The 19,294-nt window shown below is 34.3% G+C and overlaps 1 protein-coding gene across 1 annotated transcript in view; it reads left to right on the top strand.

The window, feature by feature from the left end:
* Positions 1–3,055: 3,055 nt before the first annotated feature.
* The window catches only part of LOC144970175 (multidrug resistance-associated protein 1-like), a 41,734-nt gene continuing 25,495 nt past the window's right edge, over positions 3,056–19,294 (top strand). Inside the window, exons 1-15 of the mRNA XM_078909528.1 lie at positions 3,056–3,175; positions 6,244–6,397; positions 7,246–7,431; positions 8,624–8,749; positions 9,237–9,365; positions 9,673–9,798; positions 11,096–11,157; positions 11,670–11,810; positions 12,525–12,755; positions 13,930–14,052; positions 14,682–14,739; positions 15,447–15,578; positions 16,495–16,683; positions 16,964–17,101; positions 18,222–18,368. Of these exons, the coding sequence (XP_078765654.1) occupies positions 6,353–6,397; positions 7,246–7,431; positions 8,624–8,749; positions 9,237–9,365; positions 9,673–9,798; positions 11,096–11,157; positions 11,670–11,810; positions 12,525–12,755; positions 13,930–14,052; positions 14,682–14,739; positions 15,447–15,578; positions 16,495–16,683; positions 16,964–17,101; positions 18,222–18,368 (1,833 nt within the window). The 5' untranslated portion in view covers positions 3,056–3,175; positions 6,244–6,352. The remainder of the gene's footprint in view (positions 3,176–6,243; positions 6,398–7,245; positions 7,432–8,623; positions 8,750–9,236; positions 9,366–9,672; positions 9,799–11,095; positions 11,158–11,669; positions 11,811–12,524; positions 12,756–13,929; positions 14,053–14,681; positions 14,740–15,446; positions 15,579–16,494; positions 16,684–16,963; positions 17,102–18,221; positions 18,369–19,294) is intronic.

The raw sequence follows: 19,294 nt of genomic DNA, 5'->3' as shown, positions 1-19,294 counted from the left end.
TGGATGAAAATGGCTAATGACATTTTTGACAAATTCAAACCCGAGACTTCTGGAGGCTTTGAGATTTAGACTTTTTGACATGTTATGGTAATCCAAATTAACCAAATTAGGAAGTAAAAGTTTTCTGGTCAATTTTATAAATAGGTTAAGCTAGTTAATGGAGGTAGACCGACTACTAAACACTATCTATATGTACGAATAACCAGCTAACTGCCGTTCTTCAGAAAGACGCGTATTTATAATTTGGCCAAAAAACTTTTCCTTCAAATATCGATCGATTTAAATGATCCTCATTTTGGCAAAAACTATCAAACCTGGGACTTCGGGAAATTCAGGGATTGAGAGTTTTTTGTTAAGAGGGAGGATCATTTGAATCGATCGATATTTGAATGACGATTTTTCTGGCCAAATTTTTAAATACACGTCTTTCTGGATTACGGCAGTTAGTTGGTTAATGACAACACAAAGACATGGGAAACACAGCCTAAGTTTTAACTAACTGGGAAACAAGACATCTGTGGTTTATCACTTCGGACATTTCTATACCTTTAATCTGCTTGGAATGTCCACGTCTTGAGGAAAATTTAAGAGACGTTAAGCATGGTCATTCATTAGCCAGAAAGGTGCAAATAGGCTTCAACAGTCTTGACGTCACTTCCCTCGTAATGACGCACAGTAACTTTGTAACTGGTTCTAAACTATCGGAACAATGGCGGACGCCCTTATGAAGTACTTATCCGACGAGATAAAAGTGTATCCAGAGGAGAAAAACGTTATAAATCTGATCAGGTTTTTACTTTTATACATTCTGATCACATGACATGTGAAAAAGTTCTAGCCAGCATGAAGAATAAAAAGTACTGGTTTTCTTTGTTTAGAGCCAAGCTGCTCGTTGCTGGGCGGACGTGACATCAGACTATTGAACTCTGATGGTGTTCTTGGGTTCGCGAAGTCCCAGGTTTGAACATTTTTGCCAAGATGAAGGTCATTTAAATTGATCGATATTTGAAGGACGAGTTTTCTGGCCTAATTTTTAAATATGGGTTTTACCAGAGTACGGCAGTATGGTACAGTGCCTTTTTTAACGATTACCTGGGAATATATGATATTTCAAAATCGCTATTTGGTGCAAAACAGTTGATGAATTAACAACCTACATACTATATATAATAATGTATAGAGCACTGTTTTAAACATCGTTTGTTTCCCACAATTTTCATCTCGAATGTCATTGTTAGCCTATAGACCTTTTTCGGATACGCTAAATTTAATAACAAAAATGTCCACATAAACAAACAAAAAGAAATTATGCCCTTCCGCCACGACATCATTAGATATCATCGCCTAGGCATTCCGCGAAGGAATATAGATAATTCATCAAACAAGATGTCCGATGTCAAAAGGAATCACCCATTTTGTCCAAGTGAGCAAATTGGGGGTTAATAATCTTGCCTAAGGAAAAAATGAAAGTGCCTGAAGCAGGGCTCGAACCGTGACCTTCTGGGCCACAGTGCAATGCCTTAACCACTCGACCACTTCGCCTCTATATCCACAATGTCCTCAAAATTTGGAGACTAAGAGTGGTTGGCATCGTACCTTGCCAGATATTCTTTAGTGGATTGGATTTAACATAATATTATTTGCCTTGAAGTTGGCAAACACTTATTTCTTTGAAAGGAATACTAAATCAATTTATAGTTTCATCTGGTAGACAAGAGACAACCAAACTAATCAGTCATAAATGTTGATGATTTTGGAGTTATCTCTTTATAGAATGTTATGGTTGAAATTGAAACTAAAAAGGTCAAGAACTATAAAGCTTATAGCATGTCCTCTGACTTAATATCTTAACTTTTATATCCCTGGGGAATTCCAATGAATGTGAACACTATGGCCAAGTGTTCATTCACCCTCGAGTCGAGTGAAACACCAGTGACACATCACAGATGCCATAGTTTTGCAATTTTTATCGCACGTCACTGACCTGGCTCATTATTGCTTGTAATTGTTTTACAGAATGAGACGCGGTTCTGCTTAGCCACCAACGCCACAATATTCGAAATCAAAGCGAGCAGGAGGGAGGAAGAGACAGAGAGAGTAAAAAAGAGAAAGAAAGAGAGAGAGAGAGAGAGAGAGAGAGAGAGAGAGAGAGAGAGCAATCTATTTCTTCTTTTATAAAGATTATATTGTGTGTGTGTGTGTGTGTGCGTGTGTGTGTGTGTGTGTTGTTTTGCTGTGGGAGATTTTTCATAATGTTACGGGGTTCGTTTTGCGAGTGACGTGAGAATAGATCCCTAAACACGGGTGGGGAGGTAAAACGTTTAAAAGTACACCCAACAGTGTCAATTGAATCATTTTCTAGTTACCCCTTTTACCAACAAAATTTAACAATAATATTACGTCGAACATGATGCAAGCCGTGAAGATAGCTTTATAAATGCGACAATTTTGTGTCTAATTTCTGGTTCTAAAGTAGCTAATTACTTTATTAACAGTTTTGATAAATGATTCCCTTTTCTGAGTAATGATTTACTTGATCAATACTTTTTTGCTAAACATTTTGTTTATATCAAATCTCTGAATGAAGCCTTGGCATTGTCATGGTAATGACTCGGAATGATTTGGAAATGAATTATTTATATTTTCCGAATAATATTTTTTAAATGTACAGGTATCTCTGTGAAGCAATGAAGGTGTGTGTTTTATAGATAGCCAATGAGTAAGTGTGTGTGGGTGTGTGTATGTGTGTGTGTACATGTGTGTGTGTGTGTGTTGTGTGTTGGTGTGGGCTCCACTGACCTTAGAAATTATCTCACACGGCACGGGTTTCACTGGCACAATATTATTATGCCCTTAAATTCATAACTTTTTAAAGCGATTTTGTTTTTAATGATCGAGGTTAACAAAGTGTCCTTGAAATTCTTCATCCCAGTCTTACTGTTCTGTTACGATTTGATAGTCGGTGAATTTATAACAGCCTACAATCGAAACGTGTGATGTGTGGAGACGTTTTTGTATATTATTTCCTTAGATTCTAATAATATTATTGGCATCTTTAAGTTGTTTCAAATATTTCTCATTGATCTTGGGATAAGCTTTTGAAATTGTATTTATGTTCAGTATTTCTAGGATATAAACTTTGTTTTGCCGTGTTCCCCCAAAGAAGTCTGAAAAGGTAAGAATAATCAATTGACAATTTTATTTTAGTCCAAGCTTATGACCATGCTATGTTTTACCATTTTGATTTATCCAAGATGATAGTGTGCCTTTCACTTTGACATATAGTCATTTAACGCGTTTGTCCGATAAGTTTCATCAATTGCAATGTTTTATATGAAAGGGACCTCTTGATTGTATTTTTATTTTTAAAAACGTGATTTTATTTAGCACACCGATTTGTGCTCTAATAGCTTTACAATGGTCACCAAACATTTATGATGCAGGACTAGACAAGACGAGACGCCTGCACGGCTATATCACAATTATTTATTGACGGCGACAACTTTATAACCGGAAAGATGCTCATCATTTACATCTGAGTACAATGAGAGAATGAGAGTAAAGAGCCTCATCCAAGGACTCAACTTTTCGCTGCCATATTGTCGAAATATGAGATCCGTTCACTTATTTTTCATTATCTCATTTGTTGAATTTGAGTAACGTCTTTAAAGTGCCATCCCTACTTCATACGGTTGTAGTTTATAAAGCAACACACATCACATCGTCTATTTGTTCAACGGTCACTGTGGGCTTATAATATAAATAAATAGCAAATCGATTTGATTATATAAAAAGGGGAGAAATGTAATTGAAATTTCCCAAAACCAACTCTGGTGCGAAATGAGTAAAAAATAATAAATCATTGTGTAAGTCACTGCTATGGAAATTATTCCTTTTATTATTTTAAAAAAAACGTAAAGTTTGTTTCCTTTTTATTTTAGTTTTTTCTTGAAAAGGAATGTAAGACCTGTCAAGTTTAGTTATTAAACCACAGTGTGTGTATGGTATTGTTCCTAAGTCCATTGTCATGTGGATTCTGGTTTATCCATTTTGCCATTCGGTCATCCGTCAAAGATAAGGTATGTAACTACACATTGGTTGATATTGCTGATTGCAGTATCCGTGCTCGTGTCCTTGTGTGGTTGTTTGTGCAGATGACCAAGTCGATACAGTACAAAGTTAAGCTTCCTTGAACATGCTGAATGATGCAATGGTGACAATATATTATCCCATAGTCACTTTTAATAAAAGTCAAACAACCGAGTTATCAACCCTACAGTTTGTGAATATGGTATCATGTTTGACACCGTCATTGATGCGTGGAATTGAATTCCACCACTTTCCAAAGCATTGCGTTTGTTTTCAAAGCAATGGTGTTGAAATTGTGAATAATATTCCGTATCGGACAGGCAGAAAAGGATGTTTCGACTATAAAGCGCAATACATTGAAGAGAGAGAGAGAGAGAGAGAGAGAGAGAGAGAGTGAGAGAGAGATTGATAGATAGATAGAGAGAGAGAGAGAGAGAGAGAGAGAGAGAGAGAGAGAGAGAGAGAGAGCTGGCTAAACCTCATGTTTAATTCTATCCGTTTGCACTCTGGGTAAAGCGCCCAATACTGATTGTCGGGCTAGAAGAAATCAGATGCGCCATCGACTATAACCATTGCTATATAATTGTACATGCTTGTACAAAATGATGCCTACCAGATTAGTAATGCAGGAGAAATTCCATACTTGATTCGATTCTTTTATTTCTTGCGTTGTTGCCCCCAAATGGCGCATGTATATATGGAATATTTCCCAGCAACAATAATAATAATAACAATAATAATTGTATGATAAAACAATGATAAGTATAATAATACCAATAATAATAATAATAATAATATAATAATAATAATAATAATAATAATAATAATAATAATAATAATAATAATAATAATAATAATAATAATACAACTTTGTTCCATATAGGCAATGTAAAATTTACGCCATTGAGCACAAAATTACTGGCAAATCTAAAAATTATAAAACTTTTTTTTTCAGACTGATATACGGGTAAATTGCAAACCTTTAAGTTCAGGCTAGTTCTATCATCCTTTGACTCAGATTAATGCGAAGAAAATCTGCTGGGTCTTAATACTCAGTCCTTTTTGCGAATAAAATATATTCTACGCAATTCTAGGATATCCACAACTAAAAATGATAACGCAATTTTATATCTCTCTTGATGACGCGACCAATCAAAACGCAGTATTTGTGACACACCTCCAGCACACCCGGCCGCTCTACCCGATTCGTGTCGATCTGTGTTAATTTCCACAATAGAGTAGTATAAATTAAAAGAATTGCCTGTTTGTAATAGCCTTTATTTCTCCGAAATAATGAGGTTTCTCCAAACAGGGGTTCATCTTAACGGGTGGATTTTATGCACATTCGCAACCCACATTCATTATCGATGCTGTGTGTAGTCTTTGTGTAGCTGGTACACGGAGTATGTAGTTAATCGCAAATACAGGATCACAAAATTTAAATTATGATATCTGTAGCTACGTCTTTATTTTAAAAAATGAAAATAAAAACAAGCGCTGATTGCGTCCGACGAAATTTAAAACTACGAAATAGAAGTAGCATTAAAGATTTTTTTTAATCCTTTAGAAATTCATGATTAAATATCCTTATGAGCTAGGTGGCTCCGTGGTGTAGTGGTTAAACTGTCGAGTGTTCGTATCCCGGTGAGGACACTTTTATAAAGTTTAGTTTTATTTTATTGAAAAAAAAATATTTTTATTATTTTTATTCTCTAGTTATTAGATGTTTTTAACACTTTGAATTAAACTTTTAAAAATGTATTTTATTGTCCAAAAAAATTAAAAAATAAAACATCAACAAAACAACATTGGTAATGTCATTGCTTATCATAGTTTATAATACGTTATCATTATCATTAGTATTTGTTTACTACGTTTGTAAGTTTGTTGTTGTTACTGTTGTTGTTTTTGTTTCGTTTTGGTTTGGTGGGGGAGGGGGTTGTCTTTTTTTTAAACATCCTTTTTTTTAAAACTTCTATCTTAATTTTTTTCGTTAATTATTTATTTTTACAGTACAAGTATAATAGATGACTGCTCGTAATAGTAGTATTCATTTCTTCGCAAATATTGCGGGTTCTCAGTTAGTTTCTAAAATTAAAATTATGAAAAGCGGACATGTAAAGATACCTATATAATTTGAACCTATGCGATCAGTATTTCAGATGTTGTCAAGTATAAAAAGCATGTCTTAGATAGGATCTACATTGACTTAGGGAGGGCGTTTTCTGGAAGACACCTTGGTGTTGGTTATCACCCTTCTCCAATGGCAGCCGTTTTCAGGGCTCTGTGTGATAACGTCACACTGTGGGTGAGTATGATTTTATCATTTTGACAACAGACAACGTTAAAAAGTGTTGCTGGCCGGGTCCCCCCACCCCCACCCTTTCTTTAATCTGAATTGAGTATTTGTTGTTTTCCCTTTCCTTGTATCGGGACAACTTAGTTTTAATCTAGATCGTGACTGAAGATTTCTTTCCGCGAAAGAGGCATCCAATACATATGTCAGAATAATATGAGTTTTATGTGAACGATATCTCTTTTGGTCATGATATTCTTAATGCTTTTGGTGGGAATCAAGTGTGTCATTCCCTGAAAGAGAAGTGGATAACCCTAATTTTCGTATGTAAAGTGTTATTTCTTGTGTTAGCTCTGTAGTCAAGTATTCATTCACGCCATAGTCGAATTGAATGATATGTGTAAATGTCTTATCCAAGGACACAACGATTATTGATTATGCTCAACATGGCTTATCATGAGATGAGAGACCGTGCTGCCGATTCACATGATATTACGTCAGAGGACAATTACAAGAATGATGTCGTTTTTGACGTTGATAATGATGGTGACGACGATGATGATGATTGATGATTGATGATGATGATGATGATGATGGTGATGATGATGATGACGATGATGATTGATGGTGATTGATGATGGTGACGATGACGATAACGATGATGATGATTGACGATAATGATGATGATGATGATGATGATGATGATGATGATGATGATGATGATGACGATGATGATTGATGGTGATTGGTGATGATGACGATGACGATAACGATAACGATGATGATGATGATGATGATGATGATGATGATGATGATGATGATGATGATGATGATGATGATGATGATGATCTACTCCCTAGAACACTGATCAGCTCATCAACAACAGCTGGCCAGAGCTGACGGAGTGTTTCCAGTGGACTGTTTTAGCCTGGGTGCCCTGTCTCTGGCTATGGGCATGTTTCCCTGTACATCTCTGGTACATCCGAAACCGAGTAAATCCAGATCTGTACAGAATTCCTAGCAATAAACTTAACATCACAAAAATCGTAAGTATTATTGGATATAGGCTGTAGACATGTTTTAAATTGTTTGAAGTGAGATTATTTTCAATAGTCAGTTAAGATAAGATACATTTGATCTCACTTAGCGAAATGGAATGCTGTTGACGTCAGATTATTATTTGTTGATAATTTTTCCAACATGGCAAGTTTATATATAAAGGGAGTCCCGTTAGCTGAATTGGTAAAGCACTTGCTTTCCACAAAGGGACCGAGATTGATCCTGGGTTGGATTATTGGGCCTTCCATAGCGAGGAGGAAGGTCAGTTGTTTTTGTCTTCTAACTCCCTATATCTGTTTTCTAACTTGCTTTCTGTCTTTGTCTTGAAATGAGATTATTTAGTTTTGTCCTGGCCCTGTCCAAAATCATTGGCCGGGAGGGAAACAGACCAATTTACAGTCACAGTTTTGGTAGAATATATTTTTCCAGTTGTAAACCATACCTGTTATGTACTTTTAGGGTTTTTTAATGATTTGTATACATCTGAGTGTATTCATCTTTGTGGGATCCTGTATGCTTATGTCTGGATCAGACTTTTAGATGATCTCAAATTAATTAGGACTGATAGTGTGCTGTTGGAATCGACATCTGTTTCGTACTTAAATAATTCCCTTTGTCTTAGTGTTTCTCGTTTGCTTTGAAAAGTAAATCTATATTTTTCAAAAATAATTCCATTTTCTCCATTTTGAATGGCTCTTAAATGACCTAGATGTCTTGCAGGCGTTATAAAACCCTTAAAACATGTTTAAAAAGCGACATCATTTGTGTTGATTGGACCAATCAAACTACCAGTAATCTCCATACGTTTGGTCAAAGACATCGTCTTCAAATATCGAGCAATTAAAATGACCTTTTTCTTGTCAAAAATCTCAAACGGGGACTTCCCTGAAGTATGATGTATGACTTCTGTGAAGAGTTTTGAGAGTTTTTGACAAGATGAATACCATTTTAATCGATTTCACTTTTGAAGGACGAGTTTTCGGGTTAAAATTTTAAAAGTTAGTTTTTTTTTTCTCTTTTATATGTTTGTATTTGTTTGAGTTTTATTTTTTGTTCGTTTTTTTTTTTTAATGTTAAATTTTCTTTTCCCCTTTTGCATTTTATTTGTTTTTTGGGTTTTTTTTTTACATTTTGTCTTCATTTAAAATTTTTATTTACGTGTGTTATATTGTTCCACAGTTCATCTGCCTGTTACTGGTATTTTTATCCGTCCTACAAATATTCATCACGTCACAAAAGTTAGAGGACATCTTGCCACCCCGAAATGCCTTGTATTTCACGTGTGCCATACAAGCTGTCACCTACGTAAGTATAAGTATTATGTCTTATGGTGTTTTATTTTTATATTCTTTACTTGACTAACCAGAATGTTGATTTTGAATATTTGAAAATTTACGCGGTTTTAAGATGGTAAAAGTATTCACAGTCCAACTACCCTGGGATTCTAGAGACGTCCTGATAGGTTCATCAAACCGCATCTATTAAGGGACACACACACACACACACACACACACACACACATATATATATATATATATATATATATATATATATATATACAAGCATACATCCATACACACACACACACACGATTTAAACTATTTCTTCTTTACCAATCCTCAAGATAACGCATACTGTTGTGTTTTGCGACAACATAACTTGTTTAAATCGGATACGTGGTTACATTAAACTTTGATGACTTAATCGTGTGTGTTTATCATTACAACAAAAAATTATACCGACCACGCATATTTGTTTTCTTTCACTGTTTTATTACCATTCTCCATTTCAGGTTTTGGCTGCTTTCCTGAACAGAATCTCTCGAAAAGCAGGAATCGCGTCCCCTTGTATTCTTTTCTTCTTTTGGCTACTCAGCCTACTGGTTCACATCCCGCCTATTTTGAGTTACGTTTTCTACAAGGTACGTCTAACTAATGTCTTTTGTCGTTTTACTAGGCATTCCATTTGAATTATTTTGATTGCTTTATTACACTTTGGGGGGATGTGTGGCCTAGTGGTAAGGAATTGATTGCACTGTTACCCAGAAGGGTTAGTCAAATATAAAAAGAGGCGAAGCGTTTTGACAATGATAAAACTTATGTAAATGTGCATATCTATGACTTTCTTCACAAAAAAATCACCAAAGTAAAAGTTACTGAGGAAGTTAGTTGAAATTAAATGTTTCTCTCACTTCAATAAACTTACTTCAATTTTATATATTTCCATAGGTGTATGAAACAGAGAAATTCGAGTTTGACATATTGTGCATCTGTTTTGGATTCACATTGATCGAATTCATTCTTCATTTTGTGGCAGAGAAGCGTCTCCTCACCATTCCCACCTCCAGTAGTCTTGTAAGATCTTCAATATTCAGAATATCATTATTTTAGAACTGTGCTTATTTTCTTTTCATTCTTGTTTTTTCCTTCTTTTTTTTTCTTTTGGTTCATGAATTAAATTTATTTTTTGTTTGTTTGTTTTCTTTATTTTTAATCTTTCATAAAGTTAAAGCATTCAAAACATTTTCGATAATGCACACTGATCACACTGTGCCTTTTGTATTTTATGGCCTTGAACTTGAAGAGGCTCTGCTAAGCAATTACGAAACATGTTTGTTCATTTGGTCAGAAACCTTTCTTCCTATAGACGTCTAGCAATAAATACGATGACCGTTTTATCGTACTCTAAATAAACATCAAAAGCATTTGATCAGATAGCTCGTCATTCAAATATCGGTTGGTTGAAATGGCTCATCATATCAAAAACTCTCAAACCGGCGACTTCCTTTAATGTTTGATAGTCTTTGACAAGGTGAGGGTAATTTTAATCGATACATATTTGAAGGAAGAGTTTTCTAGCCAACATTTTTAAAATGTAGCATTTTTTTCAGGGTAAGGCAACAGTTTAAACATGTCAAACAGTTCCTTTGTTGTCTCCAGTTCAAGACGTTTGAACTTAATATCGTGAGTCGTGAGGGGAGGGGGATCGATTACTCGTAATTTAGCGAGCGATACATAACGCAACATTTTTTTTAAGGTTTAAAACTTCTAAAATGTGTTATATTGTCGTTCTGTAAGGTTTGAATACTGAAAGGAATTTCAGGTTGTCTTCTCAATAGCGCCAATGGGTATTGCTTTTTAAGGTTATAAGCATACATTATTTTTAGCGTTTATAAATTATTATTTTTCATTCCAAAGCAAATATAATCTGCATTTTTCATAGTCCTAACCTAGCAGAAGTAAACTACTGGATGAGTGTTTTGAAAAAGTTATGTATGTGAATCCCACTCAATTGATTCGTCACTCAAAGGATAGTAAATAAGATTATTTCAAATGTAGCTTTTGTTTAGAACATCAGACTGACAGAAGCTATGTACTGTAAAAGGTATAGAACAAAATGAATATAATGAGTTTTAAATAGAACGGATTATTTAGCACTGAGCACTTCGGGGTAAAAAAACCTTCATTAGTCAATAACCTTAGCAATCAAAACGGTAATATATCACATAAGATCTTGATACACTGCTTGGCGGATGACGTCTTTTGTTTTGTGACATACGGAGAAGTGCTGCTCAAATGCCTTATTGCAGGCTGTTATCTTTATTTTAATCATCAAAATTGCTACCCATTTATTTCCTTTCTCTTCCATTAGGGTGCGAGTCCGGAGATTTTTGCCTCATTTCCTTCAAAAATGACATTTCATTGGATCACCAGGTAATGGGTTTTAACTACTAAATAGCTTTATTTGTGTCTAACAAAATATATATCTTAATGGAGGATTTTTACGTTCCAAATAATTTTTCTTTTCTATTCTTCATTGTTTATCCAAATTGCTGGACAAAAGGAATTTTTATTTATCTTATTAGAAAATTAGTAAAAACTAATGAAGATTTATTAATCAAGCTTTCTGTGTCGAAACATTGTCCAAATACATTTTTTAAAGATGAGATCCCTTCTTGCAAAGAGTCAAATATGATGGTCGGTGTTGAGTAAAGCAAACTGTGATGTAGAGAAGACGAAAACTCTTCAGTTTTATTAGATTTGTTCTTTTTTTTTAACGTAACTAAAATGATATCAATATCTTTTGTATGTCCCATTATTTTCTTTTTTTTTCTGGTGATGATATGAATGTCATATCTTGCAAGCAAAATCAGACCTAAAATAGATAGTATCCTATTCCATATTATACACATGTATGATGCTCTGTTTCATCTGTTTCTCTCCAGCTACATCTGGCGTGCCTACTGGAAATCTCTTGGTCCTGGGGAGATCTGGGATTTGCCGGAACATTTCACGTCTGCTGCTGTCGTACCGAAGTTCAGAAAAGTCTGGGAAACGGAGCTTGAAAACGTCAAAAAGAAGAGACAGTATGTGAATTCAACTGACCGTAATGTTGTCTTTTTACCGCAAGCAGCAATTCAAATTTAGCATGCAAAATGGCTGTGTGTCAAAAAAGGTGGGGGGGGGGGGGCGGGGTAAAGGGGTAAAGATGTACATTGCAGCTGGATTCTTCTTTGTGAACTATTTCTGGTTAATTTATTGTATGATTGTAATATAGTTATAAAATGAGTATGCAATACAGGATGATTGGATTTAATGCAGCTCTTTATTTTCAAGCTAGCTGGTTACGAAACGAAAAATAATAAACAGAAAAAACAAGGGAGATAAAAAGTTCTTATTATTATGTGAAGTGGTTCTTATCAAAAGGGTTGGTATGAACGTATTATTTACACGACTGTTACAATGATTCTATGATCCAAGAGTGTTTTAGGCACTTATCCCCGTAAAAAATATGTGTCCTTTTGTGTTGTCTTTTCTCAGCTACAGAAATAATCTTAATGAATATGTATAGAGCTACTAATTACTACTATGCCATCCTGACCTAACTAAATTGGCTCTTTAATTCTGGGAAACTTGTCATGATGTCAATTTTTTATATGTCTCTACATGTATCACTATCACTTATTCGCGTTTCTCGCTTTTTTTTTTTTTTGCGGTATTAAAGATTACGTGCGCTCGAAAGCATTCATATACTCAGAATGAAACACATAAAAGAATGTTATCATATGTTTCCCTACCAGGCGTCAAAATTATATGAACACAGACTACTTGTACAGCAGTAGTCTCGGTAAAGAGAAGGGGACCGAATCAACACCCTTGCTGTCCTCCCTTGAGAGGAAGACGGAGAGAAGACAACCCACTCCATCCTTACTCAAGTGTTTGTGCAAGACTTTCCTGCCTGAACTTCTAATGTCCCATCTGTTGAGGCTCATAGCTGACTCTATTATTTTTATGCTGCCTGTGTTGACGAGGTGAGGTCTTCCAATGCTAGTCACAATCATTTTGTCAGCACTAACAAAACACTTTTCTGATTTGTTCAGAAGAGTTTTACTTCATAAATCCATTGATAAAGATGACCCTAGTTTGTCCAAAATAATCTTAAACATCTTCTACAAAAAAGAATGTCTCGGGTTTGACTATTTAAACAATTCTGAGCTCATCTCAATCAATTGAAAATGGAGGTTCAAGTTTTCTGAGCTAAATAAAATAGACTTTGGTTCGAGTACGACAGAACTTTCATTACCCGTTTTTTAGTATCACTGTCTCACTTGACAAATAGAAATATATAACGCTGTTTTATTTTGATTCAGTCATTTTTACTTACGTTGTTATTGTAATCACTGCCCAGTGATGGTATGCTTTAAGTAAAACACTCACCATTGCTGCCCTCAAGACCAATCGCATCACACAAAATTGTGTGTAGCTGTTAATGTTTACCGTCTGAGAGAGAGAGAGAGATAGTGTGCTCTTGGAATCTACGTATGTTCCTTATTTGAACCAATCCTTCCTTTTTCTTGGGTACTTAAATTGTAATTCTAGAACTTTTTTACAATTCTATTTTCTTCCTTTTAACTGGTGCTGTTATGACCTAAATGTATTGCAAGCGCCGTAAAACCATTAAAAACAAACTAATCCGCATGACAGATGATTTAAAGGCTAAAAATTGAATTTATAGTTTAAAGAAATAGACAAGATTAGAGTTTAAATTGAATTATTTTATTTAGGAGGATGGCTATATATTAATGTAAAAAATCTAAACTTAAATTCCACATTTCTAGTCATTCTAACTTGAAACAACTTTTATAGCATCCTGGTTCAACCCAAGTAATACGACACCCAGACGAGAGGTCATATTTTATGGGAGATCTAGGAAAGATCTGGTCTTGTGATGTTAAGCAGGTCCTGTTCCCCATCATATTTGTTTTTGCAATTGAGCTGATAACTGACTGCTGATTATATTTAAGAGATGGCTGCTGCTTACCGTTTTGTCCTTGGGCGCTTGACAGTGCGGGTCAACAATCCTTTAACCATCGGCGCCAAAACGACCCAAAAATGCCACAAGCACCGTAAAGTCCGTACCTAAACACCAAATGAAAATAAAATATTGAAATGTGATATATGAATATTCATATTTTTATGTCTCAGTACCCTAATAGCCTATGTTCAGGATAAGAAACACGAATCTCCCTGGCATGGATACGCTCTGGTTCTATCATTCTTCACCGTAACATTCGCCTATTCATTGTTGTTTAACCAGAACTCTTATAGGTAAGCACTTGTTAGATTTTTAGTTTAAATTAGCGAGGTAAAAAACTAGAAAGGCAACATTTCCATTTCATTGAGCACTCTTATGAAATATGAAGTCGAGAAATGTATGTGGGATAAAAATTTATAACATGTGCTAATCTCTCTGTCTTGTCAACCCGGCAAATACAGCTCAGCATGCATATATCGACAGTGTTTATATCGAAACTAATCTTATATCGACATTGCGTCATAGTCTCGGTTTTTTTGGGTTTTTTTTTTTTTTTTTTTGGGGGGGGGGGGGGGTTTATATATTATCCAAATGTACAGATCATTTTTATTGACCAGGAGAGAAGATTATATCAACATGACTATTTTATCTAAGAAGACATCAATTTATCTTTATAAAATAAAAATGAGATTGGTGACCTTTACATCCAACGATAAGGGGAAAATGACGCTATCCTTGTCCATTGCCCTTTCAATGCTTTCCTTTCAATATTTTTTGTTAAAACCACAATGTATTTTCCTTTTAGTTGCGAAAAGACAAGAAAATAAATACCCCATCCAATTTTTTCATATAAAATTGAAATTATAAACATCAATTTCAGGCGAAATTACATTTAGTATACTTCATTCTCAATCATTCACAGAGGTGAATACATTGGTATGAAAGTGAAAACAGTTGTGATTTCTGCAGTGTATAAAAAGGTAAGTGAACCAATCATCGTCGTGTTCACATTTAAGTGGTTATGATTTGACAGTTGACAAAAATTTTAAATATCTTCTTAAGGCATCGGAACTCTTAAGATTCTACATTTTCTGCACATATTTAAAAGTTTGAAACTCGGAAGAATATAGGCTTGTTTTAACATTGTTGTAATTGACACTATTCTGCGTTGATTTGAGAGTATTTCCATCACAGCAAAGGGATCATATCAATTTGGGATATCAGACTTGTTTTGTGTATAAATACATCCAGCTTACTAACATAGTGCAGTGGGCAAGCTGTGTCTTCTATCCACATATATGTTTTCACCACCATCTTGCTTCCTGTCTTTGTTTGGAAATGAGAGCACCTGGTTTTGTCCTGGCGCTGGCCAGAGTCATTATTATTATTATTATTATTATTATTATTATTATTATTATTATTATTATTATTATTATTATTATTATTATTATTATCATCATTATCATTATCATCATATATTATTATTATTGTTATTATTATTATTATTATTATTATTATTATTATTATTATTATTATTATTATTATTATTATTATTATTATTATTTTTATTATTATATTTGTTATTATGATCATTACCACTATTATTACCATTATTATCATTATTATTATTATTTAAATTATTATTATTATTATTATTATTATTATTATTATTATTATTATTATCAAGGCATTAACAATGAACAACGAGACGAAAAGGATATACACAGTTGGAAAGATAGTCAATCTAATGGCCATTGACTGTCAAGTCATGCAAACTGTTGTTTCCAGTCTTTACATCGCTCTGTCTGCCCCATTTCAGGTAAGATTTTTATGTCATCGTAGAATTAGAAATCTCTCCCAACAATATTATTGTTCAATGCTTTAGTTACAGAGGCCTATTTATGAATCTAGATTGAAAATGAAAGGAATAGCATCCAAAATTGTGCAAACTCCGTTTTAGACAAATTGTCAAAAGTACAAATCCACGAAAGACAAGTCTTCGAAACATTAAGGTGTATTTTTGGGGGGGTTTTTTTGTTTTGTTTTGTTTTTTGTTTTGTTTTGGTTTTTTTGTTTTGTTTGTTTTTTGTTTTTTTTTTTGGGGGGGGGGGGGGGTAAATAGGACACTCTGTTTCAATGCCATAAATGTAACAATGCATCTTTTATCAGATGTGAATTGAGTTTCTTCTGCTTGGACCGCTGACGTATTTTTAAAAACAACTGGAGCTTTTATATAGGGCAATACCCACTAAACGTGCTCAAAGCGCTTTGTGTAAGCCAACCACCAGCCCCTTTGTGGCATTCCTCAAACCAAAGCTTCAAAATTGTATGTCGTTCTACTTGTTTAATCATATTCCAGATTTGTATAGCATTCTGCTTTTTAAATCCTATTCCAATTATGTATGTCATTCTAGTTTTTGAATCATAATCCAGATTTGTATGGCATTATACTTTTTTAACCAAATTCCAGATGTGTGGTTATTATACTTTATAAATCATATTCAAGATATGTATAGCATTTTACTTTTTAATCATATTCCAGATTTGTGGTTATTATACATACTTTTTAATCATATTCCAGATGTGTGGTTATTATACATACTTTTTAATCATGTTCCATATTTTTAGTTATTATACTTTATAAATCATATTCCAGATATGCATTGCATTATGATTTTACTTTTAAAAGCATATTACAAATGTGTAGGGTATTATACTTTTTTAAATTAATCCAGATTTGTATGGCATTCTACTTCTTGAACCATCTTCTTGGAGTGTCGTTTGTAGCCGGGGTGATCGTCATTGTGGCTTTGATTCCCCTCAATGCCAGAATATCGATGCTTGCAAAACGGGCACAAGCAGAACAGCTGAGGGTCAAAGACGAACGTCTCAAGACAATGAATGAGATCCTCAATGGTATCAAGGTTCGTTTGTAAATGTTCTCTAAAGTACGGTAGCATAAGTTTTAAATAATTTTGTCTATTTTTGATGACTTTATTATATAAGATTGATAAAACTCGAAATTTACGTTTGCCTGTAGAATTAATTTTTCTTATATTCTTGTTGGATTTTTGAGAAACTGAGGGTGGGAGGGGTTGTTGTTTTTTACAATTGCATTGTTGTTTTTTAAAAATGTTTTTTGTTTTTGATTTGCTTTTTCTTTGTTTTGTTTTTAATTGTTTTTTTTTTCCTCTATCCTATCAGATTCTGAAACTGCATGCATGGGAATCTTCCTTTAGAGACAGGATCCTAGAGTTGAGACGGCGAGAGGTGAAATTGTTACGTTCTGCCGCTGTGCTTAATATCATCAATGTATTTAGTTGGTTGTGCTCTCCAGTCCTGGTAAGTTTTGATTGACTATCATTGGCATTCTTATCACCATCAACCTCATTATCGTCACCATCTCATCATCATCATCATTATCATCATCATCGTCGTCGTCGTCGTCCTCATCATCATCATCATCATCATCATCATCATCACCATCACATCATGGTCGTCATCATCATCGTTGTTACCATCATCGTCATCATCACCATCATCATCATCATCATCATCATCATCATCATCATTAGCATTATCATTATCATTATCATTATTATTATTATTATTATTATTATTATTATTATTATTATTATTAATTATTATGTTATTAATATTATTACTTTATCATATTATTATTTATTGTATATTATTTTATTTATATTATTATTATTATTATTATTATTATTATTATTATTATTATTATTATTATCATTAGTGTTGCTGTTGCTGTTGTTGTTATTGTCGTTGTCGTTGTTGTTGTTGTTGTTGTTGTCATGTTGTTGTTGTTGTTAAGAATATAGTTTCATTACAAAGTTTACAAACTTCGGATAAGACATGGACATATTGCAAATTTTTTTCTTACATAAATCAATCAATACTGAGGCTTTACAATCAGTCACTTCTGGTCAAACATGGAAATAAAGCTTTAGGTAACTGATTGCGCTACCGCAAACATTCTCTTTCATGATTTCGTAGTAATGGTTATATGACGCTCGCCTTTGGATTTGTAGGTCCCTGGTTCCATTCCCACTCTGGTCGCGCAAAGTTGAGTCCTTTGAAAACGTTCTTTACTCGCATTCTCTTTTCGTACTTGGGTGTAAAATGAGTACAGGAACGATAACAGCTCTGCTTGTTAAATGCTTTGAGCACATTCATTGGATATCGCGCTATATAAAAGTTCAAGTTTCGTTTGGGGTTTAGATTGTTCCTTTCGGTTTGTTTTGTTCTTTTGTTGTTTTTTTTTTTAGTTTGCTTTTTTGTTTCTTTGTTTGTTTGTTTCGTTTTCTATGGTTTGATTTATTTTTTCGGGGGGGGGGGGGGGGGGGGGGGTCCGTTTGATGTTGTTGTTTTATGGGATTTCTTTAGTTTTGTTTCTATCTCTGAAATAATAAGATATAATAATATTCTTTCCTCTCAGGTAACAACCACCACTTTCATCACTTACATTCTGGTGTCCAGCGAACAGTACCTTGACTCTAAGACGGCTTTTGTATCTCTCATCCTATTCAACATTTTATCGTTGCCAATGAACAAATTACCCAACTTGATTACCGATCTCGTGTCTGTAAGAAAAACTATACTAATTTATATGATGATGATGAGGAGGAAGAGGAGGGGGGAGGAGAAGGGGGAGGAGATGGTAGGGGAGAGCAGCTACTGGTGATGTTGCTGCTAGTGTTGATGAAGAGGTGGAGGAGGGGAAGATGGAGGGTAAGAACAAGGAAAAGAAGAATACGAAGAAGAGGAGGAGGAGGCGGACGGTGAAGGAAAAGAAGAGGAAGAAGAGCAGGAGGCGGAGGAGAAAAGATTTGCATATTTACTAGCCTATTCAAGTAATATCGGATTGAGCAACCATTTTAAGTACTGCTGTATGTAATATATTCACATTTAAACACTTAATGGCGGCCATATTAAAATAATATTGGACTGTTAATATGTAAAGAAATAACCCTACATGTCCCAGAATTATGATTTTTTGACCAGCAAATGAAAATAAGGAAATGACAAATAGAGACTATAGCTTTAAATCTAGATTTATTTTGTAATAGCCAAAAATTCACTGCCATTTTATGTCATAACGGTAATGCTTGCTAAGATAGTCCTGTTTTAGTTGTATCATAAGTTGGCGCTTTGGGTGTTTTTTCACCTTCCATTGTGGGCGAGGAGGTCTTATCTTATCTGATATGGTTTGTTCTGTTCCTCTATTTTTCCTCCTCCAGTTTGCTTTTTCTGTCTGTCTTGGAAATTTTGTTATGGCATTTTGTTGGAGTCCTTGGTTGAAGGGGGAAGCAGTTGTAGAGTATTAATTTTGGGAGGTGATAGGATATTCCCTTGTAAATCACCTCTTTGTTGCGTACTGTTATAGACTTTATTTGGAATACATTTTGAGTGTATTCGACTTAGGGACACCTTTGCTTGTATTAGATCATGTGATCTTACACTAATAGTATGCTCTTGGAATCTGCCTCTTCTCCCTTATTGAACCAATCC

This window comes from Berghia stephanieae, chromosome 4, assembly GCF_034508935.2.
Source record: "Berghia stephanieae isolate SIO BIC M18660-M18661 chromosome 4, UCSD_Bste_1.3, whole genome shotgun sequence".
Taxonomy (NCBI): domain Eukaryota; kingdom Metazoa; phylum Mollusca; class Gastropoda; order Nudibranchia; family Aeolidiidae; genus Berghia; species Berghia stephanieae.
This window is presented reverse-complemented; position numbering and strand designations above follow the sequence as displayed.